The 14,199-nt window shown below is 42.8% G+C and overlaps 1 protein-coding gene across 2 annotated transcripts in view; it reads right to left on the reverse strand.

Moving 5' to 3' along the window:
* The window catches only part of CPED1 (cadherin like and PC-esterase domain containing 1), a 258,511-nt gene that overhangs the window by 239,796 nt on the left and 4,516 nt on the right, over positions 1-14,199 (reverse strand). Inside the window, exon 1 of one of the 2 annotated variants that reach the window (XM_072964603.1) lies at positions 7,647-7,776. The exons of the other annotated variant lie outside the window; for it this stretch is intronic. Coding sequence (XP_072820704.1) covers positions 7,647-7,667 — 21 coding nt within the window. The 5' untranslated portion in view covers positions 7,668-7,776. Of the gene's footprint in view, positions 1-7,646; positions 7,777-14,199 lie in introns of those variants that run through there. 2 annotated transcript variants of the gene reach the window in all.

The following is a 14,199-nucleotide window of genomic DNA, read 5'->3' on the forward strand; positions in this document are numbered from 1 at the left end:
CTGCCTGACCTGCCCCGGGGCTGGGGCTGCTGAGAGCTGCTGAAGGAGAGAGGCCAGCTGGCCAGATCCCAGCTGGCAAAGCCAATTCAGTCTTCATGCTTCCCAGACCACCCCACTGTGTCTCCTTGGTCAGTTCTCTCTCACATTCTCCGAAGTGACAAATGTGTCCACTCTCCAGCTACCTCCTGCTCTTCAGATAACTGCCTCCCCCTGGCAGAGGAAATCAGCCATCTTAGAAGGAAAGGAATCTAAAAAACAATAACAGTGATAATAAGGACACAAATGAACTACTTCTTACTTATAACTAAGATGCTTGATTTCTTGAATATATGTAAGCACATCTGACTGTCCTTTGTGATTGGATTACCACATTCTATTGATTCGTATTTTGTAGTTGGCTTTATTCCTTTGATATCTATGTAAGTTTAAAATGCTAAAGCGCTAATCTGTTCTTAGAAACAATAATCAGTACATCTATGTAAACTAAAAAAAAAGTACAGTGTACTGTGTATACGTATTGACATGCAACATAAGGTGTATGTGCAGTCGAACTGTAATAATTCTACCTAATGAAACCGAAAAAGAAAAAAAAAGGAAACACACAAAGTTACACAGCGTCTGTTTTGGCAAACCTAGCACCTATCAGCACAACTAACATTTCCCCTTTCCTTCTGATTTCCATGGAAGAAACCTGTCCTCTTCTTACTGAAGACTAATCACTGCTTATTCTCCAGACTCTAAACTCCCCCTCCCCCCAGACAACAACCCCTCTCCCAACTTCCATCCTCAAATACCTGAGAACTTTATCCTTTCAGTTCTTTCTCCTGGATCCTTAATATCCCTTCCCCTTTTTCTCCTGCTGGCTCTTTCTTAATGTTTATTCATTCATTTCTTCATTTACCCATTTAATATTTCTGAGCACATTCCATGTGTCAGGCATGGTTCTAGGCTCGTGTGTGTTACAAATGTTGCACATGAAAGAAAATGAGAGAAGAAAGGTAATTCTTAGATGGAGAGAAAAGATGGGAAGAGGTGTTACAACAGAAGTCCTTGAGGATCGGCAGCACAGGCACTTTGTATCATGAATGGTAAATACGGTCAGGTAGGCAACAAGAAATAACCAGGAATGAGGATGAAAGTAGAGGTGATGCACCATGACATCGTCATGCTAAGTAGCCCGTAGGAAACCAAAGTAAGTGGTGGAGAATTTAACAGTTGGTAACTTTATGCTGGTCTTTGCACCTGGGGACAACTTTGATGAACTTCGATTCCTTTTACTAAAAGCCATAGCAGGGAGGAAGTGGTTGAGGAAAACTAGACTCACTACAGACAGATAGAGGGAGGATGTTTTCTTGTTTGAGTTTGTTTTCTGGATGGATGGTACCCTGATAAAGTTTCAGAGAACCAATCTTTTACTACCTAAATCACAGGATTCCCTAAGAACTATATGTCATTATTCCCACGATGCAGAGAATAAGCTTGTTTGTTTAAATGGAAGCATTCAGTGACCTGGGCGACAAGGCTCCAAGAAGGAGACCTGAGACCTGTCCTAAGGAGGCATCTAATGGCACAGGGTGGGCGGGAGGGGACACTGGGAGGGAGAGCAGCGTGAAGGTCGGGCAGTAAGTGCCCTGCACCAATGAGGCCAGACAGTGGAACCTCAGAGCATGAGGGAGGGAGAGATAAGGAACAGAGGATGAGAACATCCCAGAAGTGGGGAGAAAAGTCAAAGGAAAGGATTTGCTGTGAAGATACTGAACAGGGAGTCTGTTAGCCTGACACATTGGAAGAAGAGAGGCCGGCACAAAAGAGGAAATCAAGAGAAGGGCAGGGCAGAGCCTGACCCAGCCGTCCTAAGCTGGAAAATATTTCATGAGAAAGAACATCAAGATGCTTTGGTGCACTGGGAACATATGTAACACTGAGACTTGAGATATATTATGGTTTTTGCTTATCAGAAAAGACTTCCCATCCCATGTACAAAATATGAAGCATAGACATGATGGTGAACCCAGAGAACGCCTGGGTCATCTCTGTTTAATGCCACCCTCCTCCCGCACAACTCATAACCACAGGGTGCTTTTCTAAACGCGGTGCACAGTACAGAGCTTACGAAACCAAAGGAGGGAGAAGAGGAGCTACCGGAGGAGAGCAACTTGCAGAACAGTTAAAAAAAAAAAAGAAGAAGATGAGGAGGAGGAGGAGGGGGAGGAGGAGAAGAAGGAGAAGAAAAAAGAAAAGAAAGAAAGGAAAGAAGGAAGGAAGGAAGAAAAGAAAGAAAGAAGAAAGAAGCCACGTCTCAGCTCTTCAGACTCCAGCAAATAGTCATGCTGGGCGTAGCTTCAACTGGGTGCTGCTCACTCCTTCCCCAGGCCAACCCTCACACGAAGCAGGAATCTTGGAAACAGGGAGAAATGAAAAACTAACCAAGAGCACAAGAAAAGGGATTTCTCCCCAAGTCCCTCTCTGCGGTCTCCTGCTGTGATTTCTTGCCTTGCCCGTGCCTGGCAGTGGCCGGCAGCCGAGCTTACCACCCTCCACCAATGTGCTTGTCCATTTCAACCAGCATGGAGGAATTTATATCCCCTTCTCTGCTTCTCCCAAGTTTTCCGTTTTTTCTTTCCTAGCTGTTCTGAAAGTCATATTAAGCATCTTTTTCAGCCTCCTCTGGAGGCTGTTTCTCCAACGACTTCAAGACTCCTTGGAGTGCCACCCACGATGCACAGCTGTGGGCCATCCGTTTACTATTTGCTGTGACTTTACAGACATAACAAAACCCAGCTGAGATTACAAAAACACAGGACTAGCTGGGAGATGGAGGTCATGATAGCTTTCTTCAAGATAGCGTCCAGAATAAGATAAAGCTTTCAATGAGATCAGGAGAGAATGCACATTGCTTTTTCTTTTGGCACAAATGAGTTTTACTTTCTATTCCGGATCAAATGAAAACCACTCTGAAGGTCTCTCTTTCGTCTCTTCTTCCTTCTGCTTTCCTCTTTCTCCACAATCCTTCCCCCTCCTTAGTCTTCTCTTAACCAGACACTTAAAGCACACAGAGCTTCAGAGGAGGAAGAAGTTATTTGCTTTCCGTCCTCAAGCCCTGATCGCGTTTGCTGGTCTTGGAGTAACGCCTCCCCAACCCCCTGAATCTTATCACACAGTGTCGGCAATAGTTAAAGGACATCCGTAATGAAGAAAATATAGAATTGACAATTCCCAATTATGAAACACCAAGCAGAGCACAAGGAGAGACCTTGTTCTCTTGAAAAATGTTAAAATAATAGCAAGTCTCTGTCCCCTAATGCCAAAACAAGGAGTTAATTCAGCAATTCAGTCTTAAAATAGGAAGTCCCTGCAAAGGCAACGTAACAGAAAGGAAAGAACACTGGGGTCATTACAACAATATCAATACCTAAGCATCATACAAACCACCAAGCATGTTCACGGATGCCAGAGACTCTGAATCGATATTCGAAGCTTTGCCAGCAACAGCCCATGCAAGGCCTTCTGACTCCTGGGTCTCCGCTCCACTTCCCACCCCTACCCTGCATTCATCATCTGCTGACACCACTTAAGCTCCACTATGTGCACTTTACTTTCCTCATCTGCAAATTTCCTGTAAGGATCAAAGGAGACCCCAACAGTGAAATAAAAGCTTTCGAAAATGTATAGCCCCTTATACATGTAAGGTGTATTTAAATATCTCTTAAAAAGTGATCACATAAAAAAAAGCCTCTTGACAAATTATTTTAAATTTTTAAAAGATAAACTGAGGCATACTTAACATTTTAAGCGTGTATTTGAATAAAAATCCATTCCAGCTGGACAGCACCAAACCCAAAGTGATTAGGAACACTCCACCAACTGGCGCTGGGGAAAGACTTCTATAGAGAAAGTGCAGAAGCAGAGAAAAGAAATTACTGATGGACTGCAACCTAAAGCCTAGCTGGCTGGCTGTGACGGGCTGTCCCTGGCGTTTTGATTTGGTAACCTGGAGCCATTCACAGGCTTAGATTTTGGTTTCTTCCATAGGCACCATCTCAGTCTACATACCTCCTTGTTTAATTAACAAAATGAAAAACTGAAATTTTTCAATCACACGATTTCACAAGGTTTCTGTCACAAATAGACTATGACAAGGTAGTGTTTCTATATTAGAGGCATTAAAGCATTTAAATAAAATAAACAATCAGTGGTCCACCATTTCTACTATTCTTCTCTGAAAAAATCCAGTGTCAGAGCAAACATATCATTATGAAAAAAGTATGGCCACTGATACCATATAAACAATGGGCATCCTTTTGAGATTTAGGTGCTGGGCAAAAATTAGGAAGTATGTTAACTTCACCACTAAATATGATTTAATTTATATCTTGTTATAATATTCCATAAATAAATTCACAAGCAGGATATAAAAAGCTCTGTATCACATATCATTTCCTCTTCAGGGCTTAGAAAATATGGTCACCATTAGCTGGTCTTAGAACCTTCTGTTACCGAAGGCAAGTTCGCGTGCCCGCCGCAGCACTAGGGCAAACTGAAACATCAAAGTTTGAGGCAAAGAAAGGTTTGTTGCAGGCCCGAACAAGAAGGACAGGGTGGCTCATGCCTAAGAAAACCCCAAACTCCCCGAAGGGTTTCAGCAAAGCATATTTAAAGGCCAGGTAAGGGAGGGGGAATCACAGGGTACATGATCAGCTCGTGCACAGTCCTCTGATTGGTTGATGTGGAGGTAACAGGGAGGTCAACACCATCAACCCCCAGGCGCCAGGAGGTCTGGGGGCAAGGTGCCCTTGATCGTCAAGTAGTTAATTTCTTCCCTTAGGTGGTGATTTTGAGCATCCGAAAAACTCAAGAAATATACATGAGATACTATTATCTGGGTGCTTCAGAGAGGAGCTGCACCAGAGGACGAGGGGAGGGGTCTGACCCTGAAAGGCTCCCCCAGGGACCTGCTCAGTTACACATCCTCAGGACTCACCCACGAGGTTCCTGAACTCACTTTCATTCTCCATGCCAATCCTCGTTGTCTTCTCCCCACTCTCTCTACTACAAGGCTTGCTACACATCCTCCCACCCCACTCCTGCCCAGCTTGTGACCCCGACTCTCCTCCTAGCCCCGCAGTCCTCTCTGCATCTCACCGTTGCACACACAAAGGCCCTAGGCCTCTGCATCAGGCCATCATGAAAAACGTCGTGGTGGCCAGCCAAGATTCTCCTGCAGCACCACAGGGAATACACCCTACCCTGGATAGAGGGTCCAGCCTAAATGAAACACCTGCTGATGTAAAGGGAGATTTCAGACACTTAGATGAGGATTAAGATTCTCCATCCACTGCCTGTCCAGTCACCACATTCATACCCCCGGAAGAGGTTCCGAAGCCCACTTCAAGTGTCCAATATTGTCAGTGAATGCAGATAGTATCTCTGGCTCCCTCCTGCCCTCAGCACTCACATCCGTGTAGCAACCAGTTTGATTCGGAGTCTCCCCAGAAATCCAGGATCCCCACGCACCACACAGATAGTTATGGATGGAAAACCAACACACTCCATGCGGGTGGCCCTGCATCTCCAGGGCAGCAGAGGTCAGCTCCAGTTCTTGGTTTCTGAATGAAAGGCTACAGAACAGAGGAACTCTGCTTCATCCTACCCGCATCGGGGAATGAGTGTGAAATACTCAGGCACCAAGCTCTGCACAAAAGAAACATCCTGCCTTCTACCACGTGTTCACACCAAGCCTCTGAAAGTGCGCATTTATGCCTTGGCACGCGTCCAGTTTTCTTGCTTGCTCTGAGCACCTTTGTGGCTGTTCACTCTCTGTGGCCTCCTCACCTTGTCCCTTCAGCTCGCTGGCCGGCACTGATACACAACCTCGGGGACCACGCGGGACAACGCTTTACCCAGCCTAACGAAGCCCTAAGGGCCCCCTTCCCCATGCTTCTCCTCCACCCAGCCCACCCCGAGTCTCCTCCCATTTCCAGATGCTGTACTGTCACACCTACACATCGTAACACGACCTCACGACCCCCTTTCAAAACCTATTTTAGAGCTCTCCAAATTACACATGCATTCTAGAACGTGTATGTGTTTGATGGCCAAATTTTTGCTTTAAAAATTAAAAAACCTGGCAGGAAATGACAATATTCAGCACTACCACAACATAAGCACCATCTCTAGAGGAAGGAGTCAGACATCACCTAATACTGTTACCTAATTTTCAAACCCCTAACCTCTATAATCCTTTCCATAAGGGATGGATTGTATTGCAGAATAGCATTTGGCTTTTTTTCTGTGACTGGTTAGAAAAGTAAGTTCCCTTTCTAGAAGTCCAGTTTATTCTTAAAGGGTCCAGCAGATGGTCTCATAGGTCAGGCCTAAAGAAGAAAGCATGGCTTCTAACAGGACAGACTGCTTTGGTTTTCTCAGGAAAGCAGGCGGTAAGGACATCTTATAAACGGAGGAAGTTCTGAATGAACCCAGGGGAGATCAGTGTTTAAGAATCCAATTGAAAATACAAAGGGAGAATTTAAGGACTGCTGGCCACCACAGGAAGTCCTATACTGGACACACAGCATGAATTATACGATGCCCATTCATCCATTCATTCAACGCCTTATGTGCCAGGCATTGTGTGAACTTGATCCCTGCCCTGATCCAAATGCCAGTAATTTAGTAGAAGGTTCTGTGTAAATGTTAGACTTCACAGGGAGTGGTTGCGTTATTATAAATACTTGGTTACTTTGTTCAGGGTTTTGCTAAGAATTGTGTGCTTAGATCACATGCACATCATTGAATGATGTGACATTCTCCCATTTCTATCACAGAGAAGGGCTTCCTTTTAAAGTGTCATTATTTTATATTGAAAGCAGGAGATAATTCTAGTAGCTTCTTAAGGTTTGTATTTTCACAGAATCTATCTTCACAGATACATTTTATCTGCTCTACAGCAAACAAGTGTGTTTAAAGCAGACCTAGTATTACTTTAACCATTGTTTCTTTAAAATAATCAGCCTACCTCCTTTTCCTCTATATCTACTTTTTCTACAAAAAAAAAAGAGAGAGAGAGAGAGAGAAAATTAACTCTGCTCCAAATCTGTCTGCTCTTAAAATAGCTTATGTAGCACTGAAATACGGGGACAAGTAGGTTTAGCTTGTGTGTAGGAAGCTTCAGATGTGTTATGAATGTTTTCACTGTTTACTCAGAAAAAAAAGAGAGAGAGAGAATAATAAAAGGAAGCATGAGGGAAAAAAACCCATTTGAAATCACTTCTGCCCTCTGGGTGTGTCCACTAGGGAAGGTTTACTGTCCAGTGTGAAAGTCGACTTTCTGACTGATACTTTGAGAAGGTCAGGCAGTCCCTATGCTGCTACAGAAAAGTTAATTTCCTGTTCCATTTTTCCTGAAGCATCTGTGCACTTTGTCTAAATTAATGCTAGATTTTCCACTAGCAAAGAACTAGGCTTGGGGCTGAAACATGGGAATGCTATTATACTTCCTATTGCTTGTTAAAGAAACAGTGAAACTCAATTGTGACAGGGCAGTTTTTGGACTCCGAGTGGCATTCTGAAACACAGCTGAATAACTTGACATTTGTATAGCACGCTATAATTTTTTAATGTAAAAAAGAGTATTTCCTAGTACTCACGGTTACGTTGCATATATGCATCCTTTTCCCTCAAGAGGCGCCAAGTGCCATGAGAACATTTTCATGAAATTATCCTTTAGGATGTGTTAAATTAATTGAACAAGGACGCCACGAGCCTGGGGTGGCTCTAACGCCGTGGTGGGCTATGTAAGTAAATCGAAGGGCAGGTTTTGAAACTTAAACTTAAGGACAACCAATCAGGAGCAGCGCAGGAAGGTTACAGCCAATCAGTAACTTCCTTGCTCTGCTCCCACCTTTGCTGCGTCAAAGTCTCCCCCGCCGCTCTTGAGGGTGGAGGGCACCTAACCACTTCCAGTTTGGCACTGCCTGATTCTAGTCGATTTCTGCTCAGATAAACTCTTAAAATTTTCAGTACCCCTCAGTTTATCTTTTAACAATGTGCTGATGTTCATTCTCCTGCCTTTAATCATCTCGGTGTTCCCCACAGCGCTCTGAGCTACAGTGCGTAATTCGATCCTGCAACAGCTCTGCGACAGGCGTTGCCACCCCGACGCCAGGGTCCCGGCATGAAACCCGAAAGAGTCGCTTGTCCACGCTCGCTCAGCTTTTCAGCACTGGCACCGGGTCCCCATCGGGGCGTGTCCTCTTTCGCCTGGAGACGGTGAGTGGGGCACAGCAGGATCTGCCTGAGACACATGGACCTTTAACAGGTGGTTCAGCCGGTTTCCAAGTCTGCACCACCAGCCCAATACCATCTGCTTTTTCTTATGTCGAAACAAATAAGAAACACCAGGATCCTGGAGCAGTATTACTATTTAAATAAATTCTCTTTTCTCCCAAAGACTATTCACTTTCATCAGGCTTTCCCGTTGCCTGACTCTCCCATCCTGACTCGCCCACTCTTCCCCAGGTCTCTCTCTTAGGCCTCGTCAGAATATACATAGGGCAGCACATCCCAGGTTCTTTGTGTCAAGATCAGCTGTGAGGTGTGTGATAAGAAATCGGTTATAAAAATTAAAGTATCAAAATTCGTAAGTAATTTATACTTTGCAAACCAGGGAACATGGGCTGTATTCACACTACTCGCTGTCAAACCCTTTCTTGAGTGGGAGAGGAAGGAAGCCTTGTGCTCAGTCCTGGGAAACCAGTGCAACATGCCTGCGTTTGACTGCACTGAGCCGCGTCAGAGAGAAGTGACACAAGACTGCTCGCACAGGACATGTCGCCTTAAACATCTGTCTAAGCAAAATATAATGAAGAACACACATAGGCTGAGGATCAAAAATATGTACTCTATGTGCACTCTTGAAACAAAACTAATAGCAGCCATTTAAAGTGCTTGTTTTTAAGGTCAGAGCGTAAACCCAGGTTCTCTGGGGCAGGAAGGACACCAGCATTTATTGAATGCCAGCTCTGGTTAGCCACCATGTTTTTTGGTGTTTTCAAACACATATTCAGTTTTCAAACACATACTCAGTTTTCACGAGTGCGGCTTAGGTAGCTCCATGTTTTCACTGAGAAAACTGAGAGTTTAGAAATCCAGGTAAAATTGGTCTCTGTCCTCTAGCTAGTAAATGACACAGCTGGAATTTGAACCAACGTGCAAGAAAGCCCATGTTTGTTCCACAAATTTCCTGTGCTCTATTAGGCTGCTTACTCAATATACTTAACAAGTTAGGGGTTAGAGGGCTTGCTGGGGATAGACAGGTCTGTTCTCACCAGCGACATGCAGCATCTCTGAGCCTCTCCCTCAGAGAATCATTCTGACTGGGTTGCACTATAAATAAACTTGTGAGCGGTTCTATTTAGAATCCCCAGGTAGGATTAGAGAAACCAAATATAATTATATTTCAGAACATGCTGATAGGGCCCACTCTGCTCTTTCAAATCCATGTGATCTTCTAAATAATTATTTTGGTTCATCTACCAAGTACCCATAGCCTCCTTTAGTGAGATTCATTGAAAGCTGAATAATTTTTTTTCATTAAGATCCTTATATATAACCAAGACCCAATGCATCTTTTACTGTTATATTCCTTTTTCAACCCTGTACATGATAAACCAAGATGTTTTGTTTTGCATTTTGGACAAGACTCTGTAAAGTACTAAGACTGACAAAAGACTTTAACCTTGCAGATTTCCAACTTTGGTACAGTTTCTATCAGAGAACACAAATCTTATTTTAGAACATGAGCTCATCATTTTAGTTAGAATGGCTCCCTAGAAAAAATATCCAAAGGAAACCAAAGGGAAAAATAAAACTAAAACATTCCCAAAGGCCACAGACCCAAAGCTAATAATGGGAAGCACATATATATACACACATTTTTTTAATTGAAATATAGTCAGTTTACAATGCTGTGTAGGAAGCACTTTTAATAATGTTACTGTATCTAGTGGTTTCCATCTCAGAGGGTTTATCTGATGTGAGTTTCATTAGAACAAGAAAGAAATTTGCTTACAGAGAGAAAGAGGCAGAGGCTATTGCCACTACTGTGGAAAAACAAGAAAGAATGACACCTCTAAACTGATTGATTCCTTGATTCAAAGGAAATTTAACATAACTTGCTTAAATATGAGCTTCACCAAACCTTCATTAAAGTTTGTTTAAAGTCAGCAAATTCAGATTTGTTTAAAATTCTCTCAGTGTGAACAATTTTTCACCCATGTGCAGATTTCATTATAAAATTTAAACATAGGTCTAATCAACTATGTCAGAGAAATCCACAAGCACTAAAAGCTCATCAGGCAGCCTAACTAATTCTATGAGAGTCGCATACTTATTGGTATGCTGACAACATCTCTTGAGAGCCTCCTATACATTGACCTCTGTCTTTGGATGCCATCAGCATGATCTTAAAATATTTACCTCCAAATCTGGTTAAAATATAAAAACATGTAAACGGAAAAGCTCAATTTTTGGCAGAATCAGTCTGTTAAAAAAAAAAGGAAATTGCTTGCTACAAAGAGAGGTTAGATGCTAGGACAAAGAAGCCAAGAGAGATGGGAGTAGGCAGCGAGGCCTATAGGTTGGGAGAGGATGTTTTTAAAACTTTATGGTGGATACCTGAGGGTGTTTACAGGATAAGAACCCCAAAGAAACGAATGAGCTGAAGAGGACAGGCGAGATGGATAACTAATGAAGCAAATTCAGTGTAACAAAATGGTAAGGTCATGGGCACCGGGCCAAAGTGCGAGAAATGGGACAGAAAGGACTTCGAGGGATACTGGTACAGGGAAAAGACGGAATGGAGGACCTGTGGGTCTGGCACAGGGAAAAAGAGAGGAAAGGCGCTCCTCTCATTTCCTGGCCTCTGCTTTAAAGAGTATGTTCTCTGACCCTCAAACGCATGAATCATTCATTTATTTATTCGCTCATTGACTAGATATTCCTTCAGTGCTCACTATGTGTCAGACACTGTTTTGGCACTGGCGATGCAGCGTAAACAAGTCAAAAAAGGTCCTTGCTCTTAAGGAGCTTATATTCTATGTGGGGAGACAGACAGTAAACAAACAGATATATATTTATTCAGGGTCAAAAATCTTAACCTCCTTCCCCTACTCTACACCCAGTTCATCTCTCCACATTCTCAACAATAACATGTACTTAATGCTAGCATCTTAAACTTAAAAACAAAACAAAACAAAACAGATTCAGCCCCAACTAAAGACCCTGCTTACAAATAAGCAGGCCTGACTTTGAGTGACCATATCAGCCTTCTTTGACTCTAAAGGCTCATTTTACTGTGAAAAGGCAACGGCTTAGAGGCTGGAGAACAGGGAGAGAAACTCAACAAGGCTATCACCTCAGACACTCCTCACCCAAGTACTTGTGCTCATTGTAGCAATGACTTATTGCTCACCTACTTCATGAAGGGCAAGTGTTAGGGTCTAAAGAAATTACAGAGATGGGTAAATCCTCAAGGAGATTAAATAATAATTACCGTGAGAGTTAATCCTTATTGAGTGATTTCTAGCTGCCAGAAGCTGTAAGTGCTTTACATGATCACATGATTTCTCTCATTTCAGCCTCACTTTAGCCTTGTAAGGTAGGTGATAATATACACATTTTCAGGTGAGAAAACAAAATCCTCGAGAGATCAGGAAACATTCCCAACGTAGCAAGGTGACAAGTGCTATTGATGTGACTTGAGAGTTTCTATGCTGAACATTGTGTCTCCCGAACTTTATAGTTTTCTAGAGCCGCTATTACAAAGTACCACAAATTGAGCAGCGTAAAGCAATAGAAGTACATCATCTCACAATTCTGGAGTCTAGAAGCCTGAAATCAAGGTGTGAGCAGCGCCATGCTCCCCCCTCTTAGAACCTGTAGAGTATTTCCTTGCCTCTTCCAAGTGTCCGGTGATTTGCTGCCAATCGTTAGGATGTGCTGGTTTGCAGCTGCATGGCTCCCATCTCTGACACAGCAGCCCACCCGATCTGCCTGCCTTCAATTCAGTCCTCCCACCCAGTCCATTCTGCAATGTGCCTTCCAGAATGTTCTCTCCAAACATAAATCTATTTATGGCATGTTTTACTTTCCATTCTTTGGGGGTTCCCTGTTACCTTCAGGACAGGACCCGGATCCTCATCATGACCACATTTCCAACATCTAGACCCCGCCAAACTCTCTCCGCCTTCTGTTTGCCTTCTTGCTCTGCTCTCCTCACACTTCTCACACACACGCGCAAACACGCACACAGGCTTTTTAATTTCCTTTTTGCATATGTGGTATTTTCTGCTTTTAATACCCTGTTCTTTCTCTACTCTTTCCAGCTCCTTCTCCTCCTCTTTTAAAATGTCGTCTTGAAGTTGTGGATTCCCTAGCATTCTATTTGTTTACGTGTCTGCCTCACAGTGCCCTTTGTTTCCATATCACCAGTACCTAGCACAGTGTCTGGCATGTATAAACTGCTTAATAAATATTTGCTAAATGAATGAACAAAACAAATGAATGACTGAATGAATGAATGAAAGAGATGAGGGGAAGAAAGGGTAAAGATGAAGCCAGAGCTTTTTTTTTTTTTCAGTTGGAGAGGAGCATTCTCAATGAGATAATTACATATATTTTATTGAAAGAAAGTGATGCCATTTCCCAAAAGTGGGAACATACTTAGAAATTGTCTGTGGATTTTAGAAAGCAAAATTAGCACGACTACTGTATCACCCTGCCTCACATACCTCTCCAGTGGGCATCACTCATGCCATTATTGTGATCAGAAAGCTACGGACACCGTTTTCACCACCATGGCCACCACAGACCTGGGCGCTCCCATGCGCAGTACAGATTGAAAGGGAGGGACCACCTCACCTTTGCCCTGGCAGGACTGCACCCACTGATGCCCTGGCTCCCCCAAGGCTGTCCAGAGAGCCCAGGTAACATTACATGCAAGTAGCATGGGACCAACTCTAATCAATGAAAGACGGAAGGGGAAAGCCAGGAGATAAATTGCTTGTGCTTCCCTCCCCTTTCCCCCAGTGCCTGTTCTGAGATGCAATGGTCTAATACAGCTTCTCTGGAAATGTCTCCCAATAAGTCCCCTATTTGTAGTTGTTCTCCTTCTTCCTTTATTTCCCCCTCTCTTACGTCCCTGGAATTGCACCAATCAATAAAATGTTGGCATCTAAGTGTTTGCCATAGGTTTTGTTTCTGGAAAACCTAGGCTAAACAAGTAACTTTCAGACATTTTCAAATGTTAAATTTATTATGCATTATTAGAAACACAGATTAAATAAAAATTGTTTGTAGTGAAAACATTCATTTATTTGCACTGGGTTATGGTTGGCACTGGGACAGTAGTTGTAGAGAACATTCACTGAAGAATAAAGAGTCAGGGAGAACTGGAAAACGAAGAGTCAAGCAACAAAGAAATGGTAAGTCTCCTTGGAGCATCAACAGGAGGTAATCAGAAACACATGGCTATGGTGAGTGTCAATGTATTCCCCAAATAGCAAATTTTCCATTAAAGGAGCATATACCCAGGGGACTTTCTTCCATTGGTCTGTTTATAAAATTGAATGCCCTTCCTATGTTATGAAATATTAGATGTTAGATTTTAGAAAAATAAATAAATCTTTTGAGAGACCTACTTCAGTGAAGATAACTGAAATTGCCTTCAGTGTATATATTCAATTGAAGTCATTTTAAGACATAGCAGATTATCAGCCAAAATTTAAACAACTAATGCTGGGAGAAAACCCAGAAGAAATGACAAACACACATCTGCTTAGCAAGGCCCTTTGGAAAGCTCAAATGGAAAAAAGAATTAAAATTTGGCCAGAAGAGGGAGAACACTTCCTCACTATGGAAAGTTGGCATCTGCTATACCATGATCTCAATCTGTACTGAAGACAGCTTTCGACATTGAACCAGGTCCCAACTGCAAAGGTGGAAAGAGCACAGTCACTTACCTTTAAATATTTGCTACTACAGAACCCTCTGTTACGAGGCTGATAAAGTACAGGGTCCTCTCTTAGAAAGAACTACAACCAAACGAGGGAGAAATACTTACTGCTTATTCATGAAGGTATGAAAACTATGATTAGAGAAATATTCTGTGAAAATACTTTGGTTTCTGAATGTTTATCCCTG

Source organism: Vicugna pacos, chromosome 7 (genome assembly GCF_048564905.1).
Source record: "Vicugna pacos chromosome 7, VicPac4, whole genome shotgun sequence".
NCBI lineage: Eukaryota > Metazoa > Chordata > Mammalia > Artiodactyla > Camelidae > Vicugna > Vicugna pacos.